Raw genomic sequence first — 18,697 nt, 5'->3', positions numbered from 1 at the left:
GGTCTTTAGGGGTCTCTTGAGTGATGTCATCACATGTCATCTAACTAAACCCATGAAATTATAGCTCAAAATGGCCTCTTAGCAGCAGTTGTCTTCATTAACTTTAAGTGAGGGCTGTTTTACTTAAGAACTGAATCTAAAATGCTAAAACTTAGAAGTATTATCATTTTGTTTGTAAGATGGAGGACATTATAAATTTGTTAGAAAATGTTATAAAGTGAATGAAAGGTTGACATTTTTGTATCTTTTGCAATGACACAAAGAGTGAAAAATTTAAAGGGGTCTGAATACTTTCCATACCCACTGTATTTATGTTATCAATATATTTATGTAGTGCATATTGCAATTGCACTACATCATTTGGTAAAACAAAATGTGTCATACAGTAAAACACTGAAATTCCTGGGAAATGTATAAAATATTGCATTAATTGACATAAATAATGAAAATAAAGAAAGAAACTTAACACATTATGAAGTTTTATATAATTTCAAATATTTTTACCTCTCTAGTGGAAATATTTTGGAACAAATGTTGACAAATTACATTGATTAACCTTAAAAGCCAAAAAATTCAATATTTGTAGTTAAAGTGTGGAAATTCTGCAAGTGGCTATGAATTACTTGTAAATCAACACCTACATTTTGCATTATTTATGATTGTATAATTGACATTAAATTTAATATCATATGAAAAATAATTCTGTTTTGCCAAATTACATTTTCAAGAAGTGCATAACATTAAATGCATTAAAATGCCTTTTATTTTATATTTTTATAAGGCACACATACTGAAATGAAAAATATACATGTGGATGTACACAGGAAATGATGAAACTGACTTGCTTTTTTATTTTTATTTTTTTGCCATTTTGAAATTTTAAAATGTCACAGTTTATGCCATAAAAACTTGAAAAATTGTAAATAATAATAAAAAATGTAGTCCATCGAAGTGTGCCGCCCAATCTGAGGGGGCAGCAAAACGCCTGTGCTGATCCAGACTGCCGAACCAAAGAAGAAGATGACGGTATGGTCGCAGACTTCGATGTGGTCACTCTTAACGTTGGAGTTTCTTTGTAGGAAGAAGCGATTCATTGGTCGATGTACTCAGGCAGGGCGTCAGTCCTACTGTGTGTGTGTTTTGCAGAAAAACGCACCGTTTCGTCGTGTTATAAACCTCTTGACCGCACAGAGAACAAGTTCCGGTTTCAGCGTTAAGGTGTCGAGAAGAAACAGCATGTCATCGACTGCAATGTCTCAGAGAATGGTTTGGGTGGACCTGGAGGCAAGTCTTGGCTCTAAAACTGCTTTTCAGCTGTGTAGTTAAGGTTTTTTTTATGTATGTTAGCTAACGTGACACCAAGCGACCCGACGATAAAGTTAGACGAACAAAGATAGCAAAACATTCAATGAAATAACTTTATACGCCACAGAGATGAGATGATATGATGACTTTGTTAATGTATGTTTTAGTTTTGTAATGGCAACCAGACTTGTTTTTGTTCAGTGTATTTAGGTGTGAGCACGCCTTTATGTTCCCTACAACATATAACATTGTTACTTTGAAATATTCAAACCTTCATCCTTGAATATTCCAGTTCATGGAGTATTCATGATGTGAACAATCCAGAGCGATCTCATGGCTGAGGAAGACTTTGAACAGTGCTGCAGCATAAATTGATCAATAAATCCAGTTCATTCTATTTGTCTGGTTTGATAGTCTAAGACATGGCCAATAAAGGTTAGATTGAAGTTAAGATTAAGGTAAAGGGAAACACATACTTTTGAGGAAACAGACTTCACTTCCCTGAGTCTACTTCATAGTGTTTAACATGAACCATTGCGATACAGCCGATCAAATACAGTGTAAGTGGTAATGCTAGCATTCTGTCATTGGCAGGATGGTCGTGACAGACAGCAGCCTGCTACACATAACAAGGCACAGACTCTGAACAACCAACATAAGCTTATCTATGATGTCTGCCCATGACTTGTAGCTACAGGGCAAGTTTTTTTTCTTTGTCTTACCTTCTATATGAACACCTGATGTTCATATGGAAGGCATCACTACCAAAGATAAATATTGATGTTGCAATAACTTTAAGGTTGTACAGTCCTGTCTGAGAGTATTGCAAATTAATGTGCTGAAGCTGATTTGGAAGATCAGACATGTTAGAAGGCTAATCCTTTCTGTATTTTTTTTTTTTTTAAGATGACAGGTTTGGATATTGAGAAGGACCAGATCATCGAAATGGCATGCATTATCACTGACTCGGACCTGAACATTTTGGCTGAGGTATTTTAAACAAAAACACAATTGTACTACCTCTTCTATCTTTTTCAATATATATATATATTTTTTAAACTAATACAAAAACACAACAAGTACAAAAGAAAGGTACCAGTTCAACAGTATAAGTTTCTTCACCACCATGATATCTGTCATAAGAGCCTGTTTGAGACGTGAAGAAAGTGACCTTGTCACTCGCCAGATTAGATTCTGATTTAAAGTTTATTTTAAATTGTCTGGAGTATGAATTGAATTTTCTATTGAATTGAATATACCCATAACTGGCCTCACCATTTTGATAAAACCACAGCAAGAAATACATCTAAATGTGCAGTTCAGTCAAGAATGGTGTGCTGTGACTTTTAGTGGCATTTTGTCCATTTATGACTTACCATAGAACAAGTCCACCAGAGTGTATCTTTACATTTTTACATCCTGTAATGCCGTTTTTGGAGCATTTCAAAATGTAATATATAAATACAACCTTTATACCCTCAATTTTAAGGATATGTACTAACTACATAAACTACATACTAACTACATAAACTGCTAAAAAGTACACTTTTTTTTTTTCATAACGTGATGATGTGTATGGACTTTAGGAAGTACTGTAACCAGCAGATCAGATCTACAGCAAAGCCGTGGTCTGCATTATAGTCTATACTTTAGTCTATATGACTATTATAGTCATTATATGACTAGAAAGCGGGAAATGTTTTCTTTTAAATGAAACAATTCAAGTCGAAAATAAATCATCACTTTTTATTCAATACGTTTTCTCCCGTCTCACCTCATTACAGGTAATGCGGTATTGTTTACTGTGAATGTGTGAACAAGATGACATTCACAGCACTCTGAAGTAAACACTTTAGCCTACAACATGCTGGTCTCCAAAGTCTTGTGAACCAATGTTCTGTTTGTGTTTTATGGTCTTATTTCAGTGAGTAAAAAATTGTAGTTTTTCACTAGCCATGCATAAACACTTTTTTATCAAAAACACAATACTGTATAAACTTGCTGCTCACATATTATTGTAGCCAATTTTGTGCTGATTACAGTGTTATTAGACTTTAGACATTAATATGTTTAAAAGACACTGAAAAAAGCACAAATGTTAGGACATGTCAAAATTTGTCCAGGCCCCAAAAACCCTCTCAGACCCCAGAGGGTTAACAACCAAAATCTTATCCACAAGATTAGGAAGCCATATTTGAAATATTATACATCTCAATCAAACTGGATTTATTCCTGGGAGATTTTCAATTTGAAATCTTTACCATATAGTGACCACTGCCCATTTTACTTATCAATTCAATTCAATTTATTTGTCTAATGCCAAATCACAATACAATCTGAGGGGTTTTGGGGCCCTGCACAAATTTTGACATGCCCTGGCATTTGTGCTTTTTTCAGTTGCTTTTAAACGCATTAATGGCTAAAGTCTAATAACACTGTAATCAACACAAAATTGGCTACAATAATATGTGAGCAGCAAGTTTATACATGATTGTGTTTTTGAGAAAACAGTGTTTATGCATGGATAGTGAGAAACTACAATCTGTTAGTCACTGAGATAAGACCATAAAACACAAACAGAACAGACCTGCATGTTGTAGGCTAAAGTGTTTACTTCACAGTGATGTGAAAGTCATCTTGTTCACTCATTCACAGTAAACAATACTGATTTAAATTTTCTAAGACACTTTTTGTTTAGAAAAGACGTATGCAAGAAGGTGTGTCTGAGGATGAATAGTCATGTGATTTACCTGAGAAGACAAAAGACGCACTCAACGACCAGACAAAGACGCGCATAAAGAGCCTTTCAGTCAATGTAGGTGAGAGGGGATTAGTGAAGCACAATACAATACAATGCAGAGCCAAACGTTCATTATTTGAGATAAAATCAGTGTTTTTACTCTGAGGACAAACTAAACTATTTGTCTCTGTGTGGAATATAAGAAGCACTTCTTCACCTGTGTAACGTGACATCATCCAAACACGCAGAAAAAGTGAGCAAATTCTATGATGAAGTTTGACGTTTTATGTCATTTCTCGGGGGTGTGCACATCTTTACCTGGTTCACCTGAGATTATTTACATGTGAACAGTGAACAGAGTACAAGGCAGGATTGCATTACCTGTAATGAGGTGAGACAGGAAAAAACGGACTTCTCCTTACGTTCCTACGGATTAAATAAAAAGTGATGATTTGTTTTTGACTTGAATTGTTTCACTCAAAAGAAAACATTTCAAGCTTTCTAGCCATATAATTCTTATTTTTAGGAGGCAAGTATTCGCTGAGATTCTGGTTGTTTTATTTACGCGTCTGTGAAGAGAAATGGCAGAGACAGAAAAGTCTGAGAGCGCACCCTGTCGGCTTTCTTTATTTAAAAAAAGCACAACGTTTTGTTGTTATTATGATGGTATACCACTAAAACTAGACCCTTTACAGATTTGAATGATATACTTCTTTTATCTGTAAGATCAGAATTGACGGAGTAATTTAAGTTTGTTCCGGCCTTATCAGAAAAAGATGCGTCAAAACGCGCCGGCGCGTGCGTCGACCCCAGAGGCCTGTAACTACCAGCCTATTGCAGATTTACCTATTTGTCCATAATCCTTCAGAAAATAGTCTTTTCCTAGTTCTAAACTCATTTGTTTCATCACAGGCTGTTTAAAACTTTCCAATCTCACTTCAAGTCCTTTGTTTTGCTTTAAAGTTAGTGAGTTAAAGTTAATGAAATGCTATTTGCCCTGATAACTATCTTGCCCTGGCTTGATTTGTTGGCACTGCCAACAATATGATCAATTTGGTAGGGCAGCTGCCGTCCACTGTGTTGGCACATGGCATAGATGTAAATAAAGATGGAATCGTTTTCTTAAATTTATTAACAGTGTAGTCAGATAAAGATCTGCTGTAGTGGAATCTTAAATTCAAAAGTTATTAAAGAATGATCTGACAAAATAAGATTTTGGGGAAAAACTATTAAATGCTCAATTTTGATGCCATAGGTCAGAACAAGATCAAGGGTGTGATTGAAACAGTGGGTGGGTTTATTAACATTTTGAGTTAAACCAATTGAATCTAATATTGAATTAAATGCAGTGCTGACACTATTATTTTCAACATCTATATGAATGTTAAAATCTCCCACTATAATGACTTTATCTGAACTAAGCACTAAATCAGACAGAAAGTCAGGGAATTCAGTTAAAAACTCTGAGTAAGGGACAGGTGGACAGTACACAATGACAAGTAGAACTGGTTTTTGTGTTTTCCAGTTTGGATGCGAGAGACTAAGAGTGAGGCTCTCAAATGAGTTATAACTGTTCTGAGGATGAAAGTTTAATAATAAGATTGAGGGGAAGATTGCAGCTACTCCTCCACCTCGACCTGTGCTTCAAGGAACATGACAATTTTTATGACTGGGGGGGGGGTTGATTCATTCAGACTGACATATTCATCCTGCTGTAGCCAGGTTTCAGTAAGACAGAGAAAGTCAATTTGGTGATCAGTTATCAAATCTTTTCCAAACGGAGACTTAGATGAAAGAGACCTGATATTTAATAATCCACATCTGACTGTTCTGTTTTTCTGTTTAATAACAGGAGTTGTCTTAATTTTTATTAGGTTTTTATGAATAACTCCTCTTCTGTTAACATCTGATTTATTTGATTTATATGTTTGAGGGGCAGACACAATCTCTATGTGGTTTGAGGGGGGCGACGGCTCTGAGGAAACTGCAGAGAGGCATTTTAGACTCAGTCTCTGCATCCCAGTTCCCACTCTGGATTGTCAGGCTTTAGGTTGGCTAATAAACTCTAGATTTCTAGAGATGAGAGCTGCATCATTCAAAGTGGGATGGATGCCGTCTCTTGCTATCAGACCGGGTTTTCCCCAGAAAGTGGCCCAATTGTCTATGAAGCTCACATCGTTTGCTGGACACCACCTAGACAGCCAGCGACGGAATGACGACATGCGGCTAAACATATCATCGCTGGTCAGATTGGCGAGGGGTCCAGAGAAAAAAAAAAAAAAACGTTTAAACTTATCATTCTATTTTTCTATCTTGCTAGAAGCCTAAAGCTACTTTCATAATTTACTCATGGCCAAGCCTTAATATGTTAACACTTTGACCCTTTATTTATATACATATATTACTTACTAGTTTATATATTAGCTGTTTTATTGTTGTACACTGTATTGAGACTAATGGTGAAATGCACTTTAAATAAATTTGAATTTGATTCGGAATCAGAAATTGCAAGCAACTTGTAACTTGCAGGGTCAGACTCATCTTTTTCCCTATTTTAATACAGTGAGCCAGGAAACTTCTTGTTTGTAATCGAATCATTAACCTTCCTGAGCATAAGGATTTAACTACTTTGTAATGTATACTGTCTTTAAGTTTTAAATTCACACCCAAAGTGACCTGGGATAGGTGATTTTTCCATATGGAAATATCGCAGCCAAAAGATCTGCTTCAGAATGGAGAAATCAGTGACCCTTAAGAGATTTCATGTATTTGAGGAATATCTAATTGGATGAAAAAAAAAAATTCTAATCTCAGAAGCAGTCATATATCAGATTTGCACTGCTGAGTAATTTGCCATTTCATTAATTCATCATCCATACCCACTTATTCCTAACCAGGGTCACAGGGATCTGCTGGAGCATATCCCAGCTCTCTTTGGGTGAAAGGCAGGGGTACACCCTGGACAGGTCACCAGTCCATCACAGGGCCACATAGAGACAAACAGCCTCACACACTCACACTCACGTCTATGGGAAACAATCAACCTGACATACAGTGGGTACGGAAAGTATTCAGACCCCTTTAAATTTTTCACTCTTTGTGTCATTGCAGCCATTTGCCAAAATCAAAAAACTTCATTTTATTTCTCATTAATGTACACTCAGCACCCCATCTTGACAGAAAAAAACAGAAATGTAGAAATTTTTGCAAATTTATTAAAAAAGAAAAACTGAAATATCACATGGTCATAAGTATTCAGACCCTGTGCTCAGTATTGAGTAGAAGCACCCTTTTGAGCTAGTACAGCCATGAGTCGTCTTGGGAATGATGCAACAAGTTTTTCACACCTGGATTTGGGGATCCTCTGCCATTCTTCCTTGCAGATCCTCTCCAGTTCTGTCAGGTTGGATGGTCAACGTTGGTGGACAGCCATTTTCAGGTCTCTCCAGAGATGCTCAATTGGGTTTAGGTCAGGGCTCTGGCTGGGCCAGTCAAGAACGGTCACAGAGTTGTTCCAAAGCCACTCCTTTGTTATTTTAGCTGTGTGCTTAGGGTCATTGTCCTGTTGAAAGGTGAACCTTCGGCCCAGTCTGAGGTCCTGAGCACTCTTGGAAGAGGTTTTCTTCGAGGATATCTCTGTACTTGGCCGCATTCATCTTTCCTTCAATTGCAACCAGTCGTCCTGTCCCTGCAGTTGAAAAACACCCCCACAACATGATGCTCCCACCACCATGTTTCACTGTAGGGATTGTATTGGGCAGGTGATGAGCAGTGCCTGGTTTTCTCCACACATACCGCTTAGAATTAACGCCAAAAAGTTCAATCTTGGTCTCATCAGACCAGAGAATCTTATTTCTCATAGTCTGGGAGTCCTTCATGTGTTTTTTGGCAAACTCTATGCGGGCTTTCATGTGTCTTGCACTGAGGAGAGGCTTCCGTCGGGCCACTCTGCCATAAAGCCCCGACTGGTGGAGGGCTGCAGTGATAGTTGACTTTGTGGAACTTTCTCCCATCTCCCTACTGCATCTCTGGAGCTCAGCCACAGTGATCTTTGGGTTCTTCTTTACCTCGCTCACCAAGGCTCTTCTCCCACGATTGCTCAGTTTGGCTGGACGGCCAGGTCTAGGAAGAGTTCTGGTCGTCCCAAACTTTTTCCTTTTGAGGATTATGGAGGCCACTGTGCTCTTAGGAACCTTGAGTGCTGCAGAAATTCTTTTGTAACCTTGGCCAGATCTGTGCCTTGCCACAATTCTGTCTCTGAGCTCCTTGGGCAGTTCCTTCGACCTCATGATTCTCATCTGACATGCACTGTGAGCTGTAAGGTCCTATATAGACAGGTGTGTGCCTTTCCTAATCAAGTCCAATCAGTTTAATTAAACACAGCTGGACTCCAATGAAGGAGCAGAACCATCTCAAGGAGGATCAGAAGAAATGGACAGCATGTGAGTTAAATATGAGTGTCACTGCAAAGGGTCTGAATACTTATGACCATGTGATATTTCAGTTTTTCTTTTTTAATAAATTTGCAAAAATTTCTACATTTGTTTTTTTCTGTCAAGATGGGGTGCTGAGTGTACATTAATGAGAAATAAAATGAAGTTTTTTGATTTTGGCAAATGGCTGCAATGACACAAAGAGTGAAAAATTTAAAGGGGTCTGAATACTTTCCGTACCCACTGTACATGTTTTTGGACTGTGGGAAGAAGCCAGACTACCTGGAGAGAACCCATGCAAGCACAGGGAGAACATGCAAATTCCACACAGGAAGGCCCCTGATGGGTTTCAAACCAGGAACCTTCTTGCTGTGAGGCAACTATGCTAACCACTAAGTCACCGTGCTGCCCTAATTTGCCATTTTTAGCTAGGATTTACTTTTTATTGGATAGAAATTTTTCAATTAGAATGAGACATCACTGTGGTCAGATATTAAGATACTGTGATATGTAGGAATTATAATCTTGAAGTTTGAGCAGATATTATATATAATCAATTCTAGCATTGAATTTATATGTGGATAAAAGGAAAAGTCCTTATCTATGGGATGGTGATACAATATCTGTCATGTGGCATGTTCCTTGTTCTTTATGTTTTGTGTTCTTGTGTTTTGTCTTGTGAATTAAACTAACCTAATCTATTGGCAGGGGCCCAACCTGATAATTAATCAGCCAGATCAACTGCTGGAAGGGATGTCAGAATGGTGTAAAGAACATCATGGAAAGGTAAGTTGTCTGTGTAGCCAGGCACTTGAAGACAAATGGAAAAATGAAAGAAAAACGAAAGTCACATAGGGAAGAAATTATTTTTATTGGAGTTGGACATTTAAGAAAAAATGAAAATTTTTGCCATCATTCCTCAGATAGATAGAGAGGAAACAGGGAGGCACCATTTTTTTTTCTGCAAATATTTTGACCTGGTTCTAACAGCAGAAAGTAGTGCAGTAGTCATTTTCTATCGTAGTCGCAAAGCAACAAACAAAGACGTGTTTGTTCCTCTAGTTTGACAGCTTACTCATGTTGAGTTACAGGGGACTGGAAGGTCCCTCTGCATTCCGTGAGTAGGATTCAAAGAAACACTATGTTCAAGTTTTATAGTCTTTCTCAAGGCTAATATTTTAATAGTCATAACAAGGGCAACCTAAACTGAAGGACAACCAGAGACTGTTTATTCTGTGTAGCTCTAAAGTTGCATTTGTCCCTCCTATTTAAAAACTAGAGGTCGACTGATACATCGGTTGGCTGATATATCTGGCCGATATTTGCAGTTTTTAGACAATCGGCTTTCGGCTGGCGGTGGCTGTTTAGGCCGATTTTTTTTTTTTTTTTGTCTTTTTTCAGGCACTTGTGCGGGCAGCCAATTTCTAGCGACTTTTTCTGATTTTATTGGAGACTTTTGCAGACTGACGGGAAACCACTTATTGTTTTTGTTCTTCTCAACAAGCAGCGGGTGCTGCTGTGGTCCCCTCCCCCATCCCAAGGCACTCCCAGGCTGCCTAGTCCTCGCGCAGCACACAGTCCCTCCCAAATGCAGTCCAGGCAGAAGATGTTCACTCCTGCACATCTAGTCCAAATTGCAAATCACGCGTGCGAAAAGCCACTCATTTTCTCGCATTGCTATTGACAGTTGTCTCTTTTTGATCAATATAGACATTTACATTGTTAATGTATATTGTATACAAAAAAGTTAAAAACGTTATGGTTTTAAATGTTTCTGTTTTATTGTGACTTGTAGGCTCCTATGTGGACCATAAAGTTAAAAGCCAAACCAGACTTAAGAAAAGTAAACTGGAACCCCTTTGCACTGAAACCACTTATTAGTCTGTTCTGAATGAGATGAAAACTTATTTTACTTATTTTCTATTTTATGATTCATCGTAATTAATGATGTATATGATAAATAGGCATAGGCTCCAGCAGATCCCTGTGATCCTAAATAGGAATAAACGAGTGTAGATGATGGATGGATAGATAAAAAGGCAAAGGTGTATTAGTCTTCAAGGTTGAGACCAACTATCTTAAAAACTTATGGCACCTTAATAGAAACAGGAAACACTGAAACAGCAAATTTCCACAGTTTGAATATTTAAAAGAAAAGAATTGGGTAGCGGAATTACAAAAATGATATAATGATTTTTTTAATAATCTTGACATCAAGGCTTAAGCTTAGGGTTGGTAAATTGTAGGAAATTAATGTATGTCAATGTAAGGACCCCCTAAGTGACAAAAACAAGGATGAGTAAGTTTGTGGGCCTCGTAATACAAAAATGGCCGAAATTAAACCATTGGTAACCTTTCATGATGTTTTTTTTGTTTTGCTGTTTCTGTTGTATACACATGCCTGTTTTGGCCTGTTGTCATCCTTGTCAAGCCACCCATTATGCTATATTGTGCCTTGTCTCACCTGTTATTGTTTGTTTCAATAATTACAAAACCAGATGATGTATTAATTTACATGCGTGTGTAAGAGAACGCACCTTAAGTGGTAATTGTGTCTCAGTCAGGACTGACCCAAGCTGTACGAGAAAGTAAAATCACACTGGAACAGGCTGAATATGAGTTCCTGTCCTTTGTCAGACAACACACCCCACCTGGACAGTGTCACCTTGCTGGTGAGTTACTTTCCAGCAACAGGGAACAGAACAGTAATGTTGCTTGGCTGATCTGGCTCCTGCAGTACTGTCTTACAAATTATTTTTCTGCAGGTAACTCTGTGCATGCAGACAAGAGGTTCCTGGACAAGTACATGCCACAGTTTATGTACCACCTTCACTACAGAATTATTGACGTCAGCACCATCAAGGAGCTTTGCAGGCCAGTGTTTGTGTGATTGTGGAGTATCTAAGAGTTTGTGTAGTGTTGTTCCAAACATTTTTCAGGTTTGACATTCTTTGCAACGAGGACTTATTCTGTGACTATTGTGTAGAAAGTATGGTAGAATAATATGGCATTCTCTTATGTGGGAATAGTATGACAAGTGCAAAGGGAAATCAATTTGGGTTTGTCTTGGTTTTATACATATTTCAGACGATGGTTTCCAGAGGAATACAAGATGGTGCCTCACAAGAAAGCCACCCACAGGTAAATTATAACAACACACCAACATGCAGTTGTTTAAATGACCACCCTGCGCAAATTATATACTACTTTCATTTTACATTTAATGAAAAGAAGCAACTCCAACCCTTGCAAAAAAGACTAAAAAGAATAAACCTTTCCCGACACACTAATTCACTGTTTTGTTTTTTTTTTAGGTGTGAACTTAAACCAAAAATAATTTTGGCATATACATGGCATGCAACCTTATGCCATTCTTGTAAACACCCAACCTTATGAATTTGTTGACACTGATTTGGCTCATTAGGACTAAAGCAAGTGAAGAATTGTTCTTAGCAATTGTCACCTGGTTTTTAGTTTTCCACATTTTTTTTTTTTTATAGTCCCAAAAATTAACTGGAAGAGCCAGCAGGCACCAGAAAACCAACCCAGATGGTACAGTGGTGTGAAAAAGTGTTGGCACCCTTACTGATTTCTTTTTTTTTTTTTTTGTCACACTTTGTTTCAGGTCATCAAACAAATTTAAATATTAGTCAAAGATAACACAAGTAAACACATCATGCACTTTTAAATGAAGGTTTTTATCATTAACCCTCTGAGGTCTGAGGGGGTTTTTGGGGCCTGGACAAATTTTGACATGTCCTGACATTTGTGCTTTTTTCAGTGTCTTTTAAACATATTAATGTCTAAAATCTGATAACACTGTAATCAGCACAAAATTGGCTACTATAATATGTGAGCAGCAAGTTTATACATGATTGTGTTTTTGAGAAAAAAGTGTTTATGCATGGTTAGTGAAAAACTACAATTTTTTACTCACAGAAATAAGACCATAAAACACAAACAGAACATTGGTTCACAAGACTTTGGAGACCTGCATGTTGTAGGCTAAAGTGTTTACTTCAGAGTGCTGTGAATGTCATCTTGTTCATACATTCACAGTAAACAATACACTGATTTAAATTTTCTAAGACACTTTTTGTCCAGAAAGGCCATATGCAAGAGGGTGTGTCTGAGGATGAATAGTCATGTGATTTACCTGAGAAGACAAAAGACGCACTGAACGACCAGACAAAGACGCGCATAATGAGCCTTTCAGTCAATGTAGATGGGACGGATTAGTGCAGCACAATACAACACAATGAGGAGCCAAACGATCCTCATTTGAGTTAAAATCAGTTTTTACTCTAAGGACAAACTAAACTATTTGTCTCTGTGTGGTATATAAGGAGTGCCGCTTCACGTGCATAACGCGCCATCATCCAAACGCGCAGAAGAAGTGAGTAAATTCTGATGAAGTTTGATATTTTGTGTCATTTCTCAGGGGTGTTTACATATTTACCTGGTTCACCTGAGATTATTTAAATGTGAACAGTGGACAGTGTACAAGGCGGGACCGCATTACCTGTAATGAGGTGAGACAGGAAAAAACTGACTTCTCCTTACGTTCCTACGGATTAAATCAAAAGTGATGATTTGTTTTCGACTTGAATTGTTTCACTTAAAAGAAAACATTTCAAGCTTTCTAGCCATATAATTCATATTTTTATGAGCCAAGTATTTGCTGAGATTCTGGTTGTTTTATTTACGCGTCTGTGAAGAGAAATGACAGAGACAGAAAAGGCCGAGAGCGTACCCTGTCGGCTTTCTTTATTTAAAAAAAGCACAACGTTTTGTTGTTATTATGATGGTATAACACTAAAACTAGACTCTTTACAGATTTGAATGATATAGTTCTTTTATCTGTACGATCAGAATTGACGGAGTAATTTAAGTTTGTTTCGGCCTTATCAGAAAAAGATGCGTCAAAATGCGCCGGCGCATGCGTCGACCCCAGAGGGTTAAGGGAAAACAAAATCCAAAACTACATGGCCCTGCATGAAAAAGTGTGTTTGCCCCCCTGACCTGAATCCGATTGAGATGCTGTGTCATGACCTTAAAAAGGCGTTTCATGCTCGAAAACCCTCCAATGTGGCTGAATTACAACAATTCTGCGAAGAATTTTTCACACAGGGCCATGTAGTTTTGGATTTTGTTTTCTCTTATTAATAAAAACCTTCATTTAAAAACTGAAAGGTGTGTTTACTTGTGTTGTGTTTGACTACTATTTAAATTTGTTTGATGAGAAATCGGAAAGGGGGCCAACACTTTTTCACACCACTGGTACCTTGTCTAATGGGCAAGTTAATTATTTCACTTTTACAACAACAAACCTCTGCCAGAAGTCTAAATTTATATCTACAAGAAATGGTGCATGAATGCTGTGGTTCTGTCCCTGCATTGTTGTCCATTGGTGAAGGGTAAAACTGAGATGTACTTGCAAGAACACTTTCCAGAAAAAGTTAATGGCTTCTGTTTTTGTAGTGTTGTATCTGTTTGACTTGTACACCTAGCACACCCTGTAAAAATCATCTGGTGACTTAAATCATACAAAAAGACCCTTTTGATAAAACTCCACCAAAATGTTTTCTACAAGAGGAGAAAATACACTGGACCTTGTCGCTAATGGACAGTACTAGTCAAAAGTTTGGACACACTTTCTCATTCAATTCAATGGTAAAGTGTCTCCAAACTTTTGACTGGTAGTGTAAGTGTGCACTCCTACTCTTAAAACTGTCTTCACACGAGTGAGATTATTTCTCTCCTGTGTTACATTGGCTGTCAGATCAAAACACCCTACTATCTTAGTCCCCTAAAGTGGGTTTAAGAATGTGGATGATGCAGTAACCTTGATGTAACTCTGACTGACTCTTTATATTCTTCATTGTAAATTAACTACAGTAGCTATACTACAAGGCATAACATTTTAAAGTCTGTTTCAAGAGTTATATTTACTAGCACTTGCTTTTTACTTCAAAAGTGAACACTATGTAATTTACTCAGGGGTGCACAAACATGTAGGGTAATAAGTATTTGCTTTGCAATCAATTAAAACACCATTTGTTTAAACCCAGCTTACGTCCGTTATTAGTTATTTTGAGAGCTGTTGCCATCAGTAATTAGGTTTGTTGGTACATTGTTACTATAACCAAAAGCACTGAAAGCACAGTGCAAAAATTAGTTGAGGTTGAAAATGTTTAACAGTTGTCCTTTATTTTGTCTGCACTAATTTTATTTCTTTTCAGAGGAATATGCGTCATACTATAAGTACAGTTAAAATCTGTTTTTTTTCTTTTAGAGCCTTGGAGGACATCAGAGAGAGCATTAAAGAGCTGCAGTACTACAGAGCCTGTGTTTTTAAAACATCAACAGAGAAGAAGCGCAAGATTGTAGAAAATGGAGGCAGCAGTAAGAGCACACACAAATGAGACTATGATTGTCTTGACTGATATTACTGTTCAAAATTAGCTGCCCACTGATTCTTTCTTTTACTATTGTTCAAAAGTTTAACAGGTTTCATCAAAGGAGTATGATTCTGGTAACAGTTAATTCAAAATTAAGATTTTTTCCAAGATCAAGAGGAACAGTTGAAGTTGACCTTTGGTCATTTGCATTTGTGCATTTATTTAGACAGCTCTACTCGGATTTACTTTATTTTGCCTTTGTTTTTAAAATGAAACCAAATGAAGTCTGTGAGAATATGGTTGGGTCTAACTGCATCACATTTATCTACACATTAAATATAAGAGTGTTAAGTGTGGTGGATAAGTAAGTAAATTTCACACAGAGATTAGCACTAATATGTAGTATGTGGCTTAATATATTTTTTGAGTTTTGCTATTAATGGATACTTTTGTCTCACAGTGAATCCAATAAAATGAAATGCATGGGCAGCTGACATATAAATGAAGGTTTGAACATTTTGGAGAGTGATTTGAACAGCAACAACAACAAAAAAATTAAATGTTTGGGAACAGATTTTTAATAGTAAATTCAGTAGCCTGTTAAAGTTAATATGAGATTCCTTATTGTTGATCTGTGATTCTTTATTGACATGTACCAAATACATAGTAAATTGATCACGTGAACATAAATCTGCTTTTTGACCTGTCACTTGAGGTTCAGTTAGTTGAACACAATCAGTTTTGTTATATATTATGTTATGTAAGACGTATTACAGAGTAGAAAATTGTGTTTTGTCTACTTGTTTGCAGTCCTATAAGCAAGATACCAAAAACAGTTAATGTCTCTAGACTTGTTTTACAGGAATTTGGATCCGTCAGTTCTTTCAAGTCATTTGTTTGAATTTGTTTGTTGTAGCAAACCTATTCTGGAGCATGTTTATTCTCAGGTTTAGTCATTATGAACAGAACCTCTTGCATATAATCAATTTTGGATCAGTAAATCCATTCAACTATGGATGCACCGTGTTTTTTTTGTTTTTTTTTAATAATCTCCTATGCAGCTGCTTGTCGTACAGCATTTAGGATCTGGATGCCTTGTCGTGCCAACAGCTGCTTTTCCAAGAGGTGTTCAAACCACTCCTCTTGTTGAATAGGCCTTGTTTATTTTAATGATGAACCTACAGACCACATCAGGGGTGGGGGCACAGAAGGGATAGGGATAGAGAAAGCAAGACAACAGAAAACAACTGTAGTGGTGCATATGCAATATGAACAATAATGCATTACACACTTAGTAGTAAAAATAACTAATAATACAATACAATAATAATAATAAAATTTACAGTGTCAGCAGCACAGAGATGAAAACTACCATAGACTGTGTATGAGTGTGTGTTTGTTACCAAACATTATACACAGCCAGAGCAGGACAACGACACCCCAGCCTCAGGCAAGTGTGGACCCCAACAATTATTTTCAACAACCCGCCAGTTATTAGACAACAGAACAATTCAGAGCTTCCTCTGTGACGATTGCTGTAAATTTCTTAAATGAATGATCTGAAGTTTCTGTGACTGCAGCACCAGGCTTTGAAGATATTTCTGAAACTTGTGTTGTATGAATGTTATTACTACTATTAATATTGGGCCAACAGACAACTGATAAGAACCTGAGAAAAAAAATCCATGTCTGTTCCATGTGAATTTTAGTGAGAACTACTCCTGTAAATATGTTCAAGAAATTCAGTCCACCCATTTCAGAGGGTCACATCAGCATAACACCCCTCTGACAGTGTTTCCTGCTCGCATGCAACGTCATCTTTCAGAATGCCCTCAGTTTTCTGTTCACCTGCAGTGTTGTCTTCCAGAAGATTATTTGGATGGACAGGAATGTCCAAATATCAACCCTTCAAGAACTACAGCTGTGTGATGACCTAGATGATGAAGAAAATTAATCCTTCCATGCAAAGAATATTTTTATTTTTTCATTCCAGTTTTAAAAGGATTACTGTAATTTTTGTGTTGAGGTAGATGGACAGCAGGAACCTAAATGTCTTTCCCTTTTTGTTGGCGCACAAGTGACATTTTTACAACCACTAACAAGAAAATAGGTGTATGCCCTCTAGCGTTGAAGTTTGAGTCTTAACTTAGGCTCGCCTTACAAATCCTTGAGTTGTCTTTTCAACTTTTCCCATTAACCATGGGTCTTGGTACACTGTCATCCACTATAAGGACAATATCTCCCAGTTTAAAACTTCTTTTCACATTTAACCACTTTTGTTTCTCTTGTTGAAGCGGGAGATTGTCTTTGATCCAGCGTGTCCAAAAAATATCAGGCTAGTCTTGGATTTGTCTCCACCTTCACTTTGAATAGAAGCCTTCCTTTGACAAACAATCCATGTGGCAGTATAGGTTGTCTTTTCCTAAGAAGCAAATGATTTGGTGTTAGAGCTTTTATATCGTTTGGATCATTAGACACTCTGGTAATCAGTTGACTATTGACAATAGACTCCACCTCACAAAACAAAGTGTGAAGACGTTCATCATCAAGAGTTTGTTCTCTTAGTAAGTGGCTAAGTATCCTCCAATCAGAACATAGTTGTCTCTCCCAGATCTGACCGAAAACACTTCTGCATGTCGTCAACAAACATTGCAGACATTGTAAATGGAGCTTCATACGCTTACTTACTTACACTTCTTAAGTGCTTTCAGGTGTACAAAATAGAATTATGAAACAATGCAAACCTGTAGAAACCATCCTGTAGGTCACTTATGGAGTGGACAGGACTCTTTCCCTTTTTGACACTGCCCTCAAACAATTGCCGCTCAATCCCATGCATTATTTCTAAAAACAGTACAGGTTGGACGAAGACAACAAGAACAAAGAAATTAGCCAAACTGCACCTGTGAACCTGACTCGTATGTGTTTGGTACAAGCGACTCCATAACTTACATAACATTACCAGTCTCTTTGGACAAGGTTATTGCAGGTGACACATATTTTAAAATCTCTGCTAGGGTCCACTTGGCTTGCAAGAAACTGGAGGACATAATCTTCACTATGAAAAGCACCAAGAGAAAATAATTACCTAACTTTAACATTTTAATAAAAGAATTAACCAGGGAAAAAAATCACCTTTAGATGTCAGCCATAGGTTCTCTTCCTTTGGGTAACGCAATACATTCCTGGTCAAAACTAGGACAGCAGTCATACTTGAGACTGTCCTGTTAGTCCATGGGCCCAGGCCACATTTTTCACTGATTGGTACCACCCAAGGTGGCAAATTCTAGTTGGATTTTTTTTAAGACCATATCTCTAGATGATATTACAACATGATAACCTTTTGTTAGTGGTAGCTTTGTCACAGAAATCAGCATTCAATAATAATAATAATAATAACTGTTGATTAATTCTCTATTCTGTGATTTGCATGGCTCTGAAAATAACAGAAATACTGGTTTATCAAGAACAAGAAACATTTAAATATGTGGTGCCTAAAAATAGCATCAGGACTAGCCATTTCCAATGATGATATGTGATAGTCTGCGCAAAAAAAGTATCTTTGAAGTAATCTGGTTTTGAAATCACATGAAATTTCAGTCTTGCACTACTTCCATCTCTGCATCTCCACACACTCAATCTTGTTAAGCTTGGGCAGAGACCGAAGGTCCCGGCGCAGGGACTAGCAGAGATCGAAGGTCCCAGCACAAGGACTATTATGATCGCTCACTGTGCAAGGGACGACTTTGCAGTGGGGCGGCTTCAGGCATCGTCTAGCGTTTACTCGCACCCCACCATGACGTGGGGATAAGCAAGAC

At 37.4% G+C, this 18,697-nt stretch overlaps 1 protein-coding gene across 1 annotated transcript; it reads left to right on the top strand.

Moving 5' to 3' along the window:
• Positions 1-991: 991 nt before the first annotated feature.
• smfn (small fragment nuclease) lies at positions 992-18,003 on the top strand. The gene is made up of 7 exons (XM_026328887.2): positions 992-1,284; positions 2,212-2,295; positions 9,187-9,264; positions 11,039-11,150; positions 11,244-11,352; positions 11,566-11,619; positions 14,774-18,003. Exons 1-7 carry the CDS (start codon positions 1,021-1,023, stop codon positions 14,901-14,903), a joined length of 831 nt encoding a protein of 276 aa, XP_026184672.1. The 5' UTR covers positions 992-1,020; the 3' UTR covers positions 14,904-18,003.
• The last annotated feature ends 694 nt before the right edge of the window (positions 18,004-18,697 follow it).

The sequence above is a fragment of the Mastacembelus armatus genome, chromosome 14 (genome assembly GCF_900324485.2).
Source record: "Mastacembelus armatus chromosome 14, fMasArm1.2, whole genome shotgun sequence".
Taxonomy (NCBI): domain Eukaryota; kingdom Metazoa; phylum Chordata; class Actinopteri; order Synbranchiformes; family Mastacembelidae; genus Mastacembelus; species Mastacembelus armatus.
This window is presented reverse-complemented; position numbering and strand designations above follow the sequence as displayed.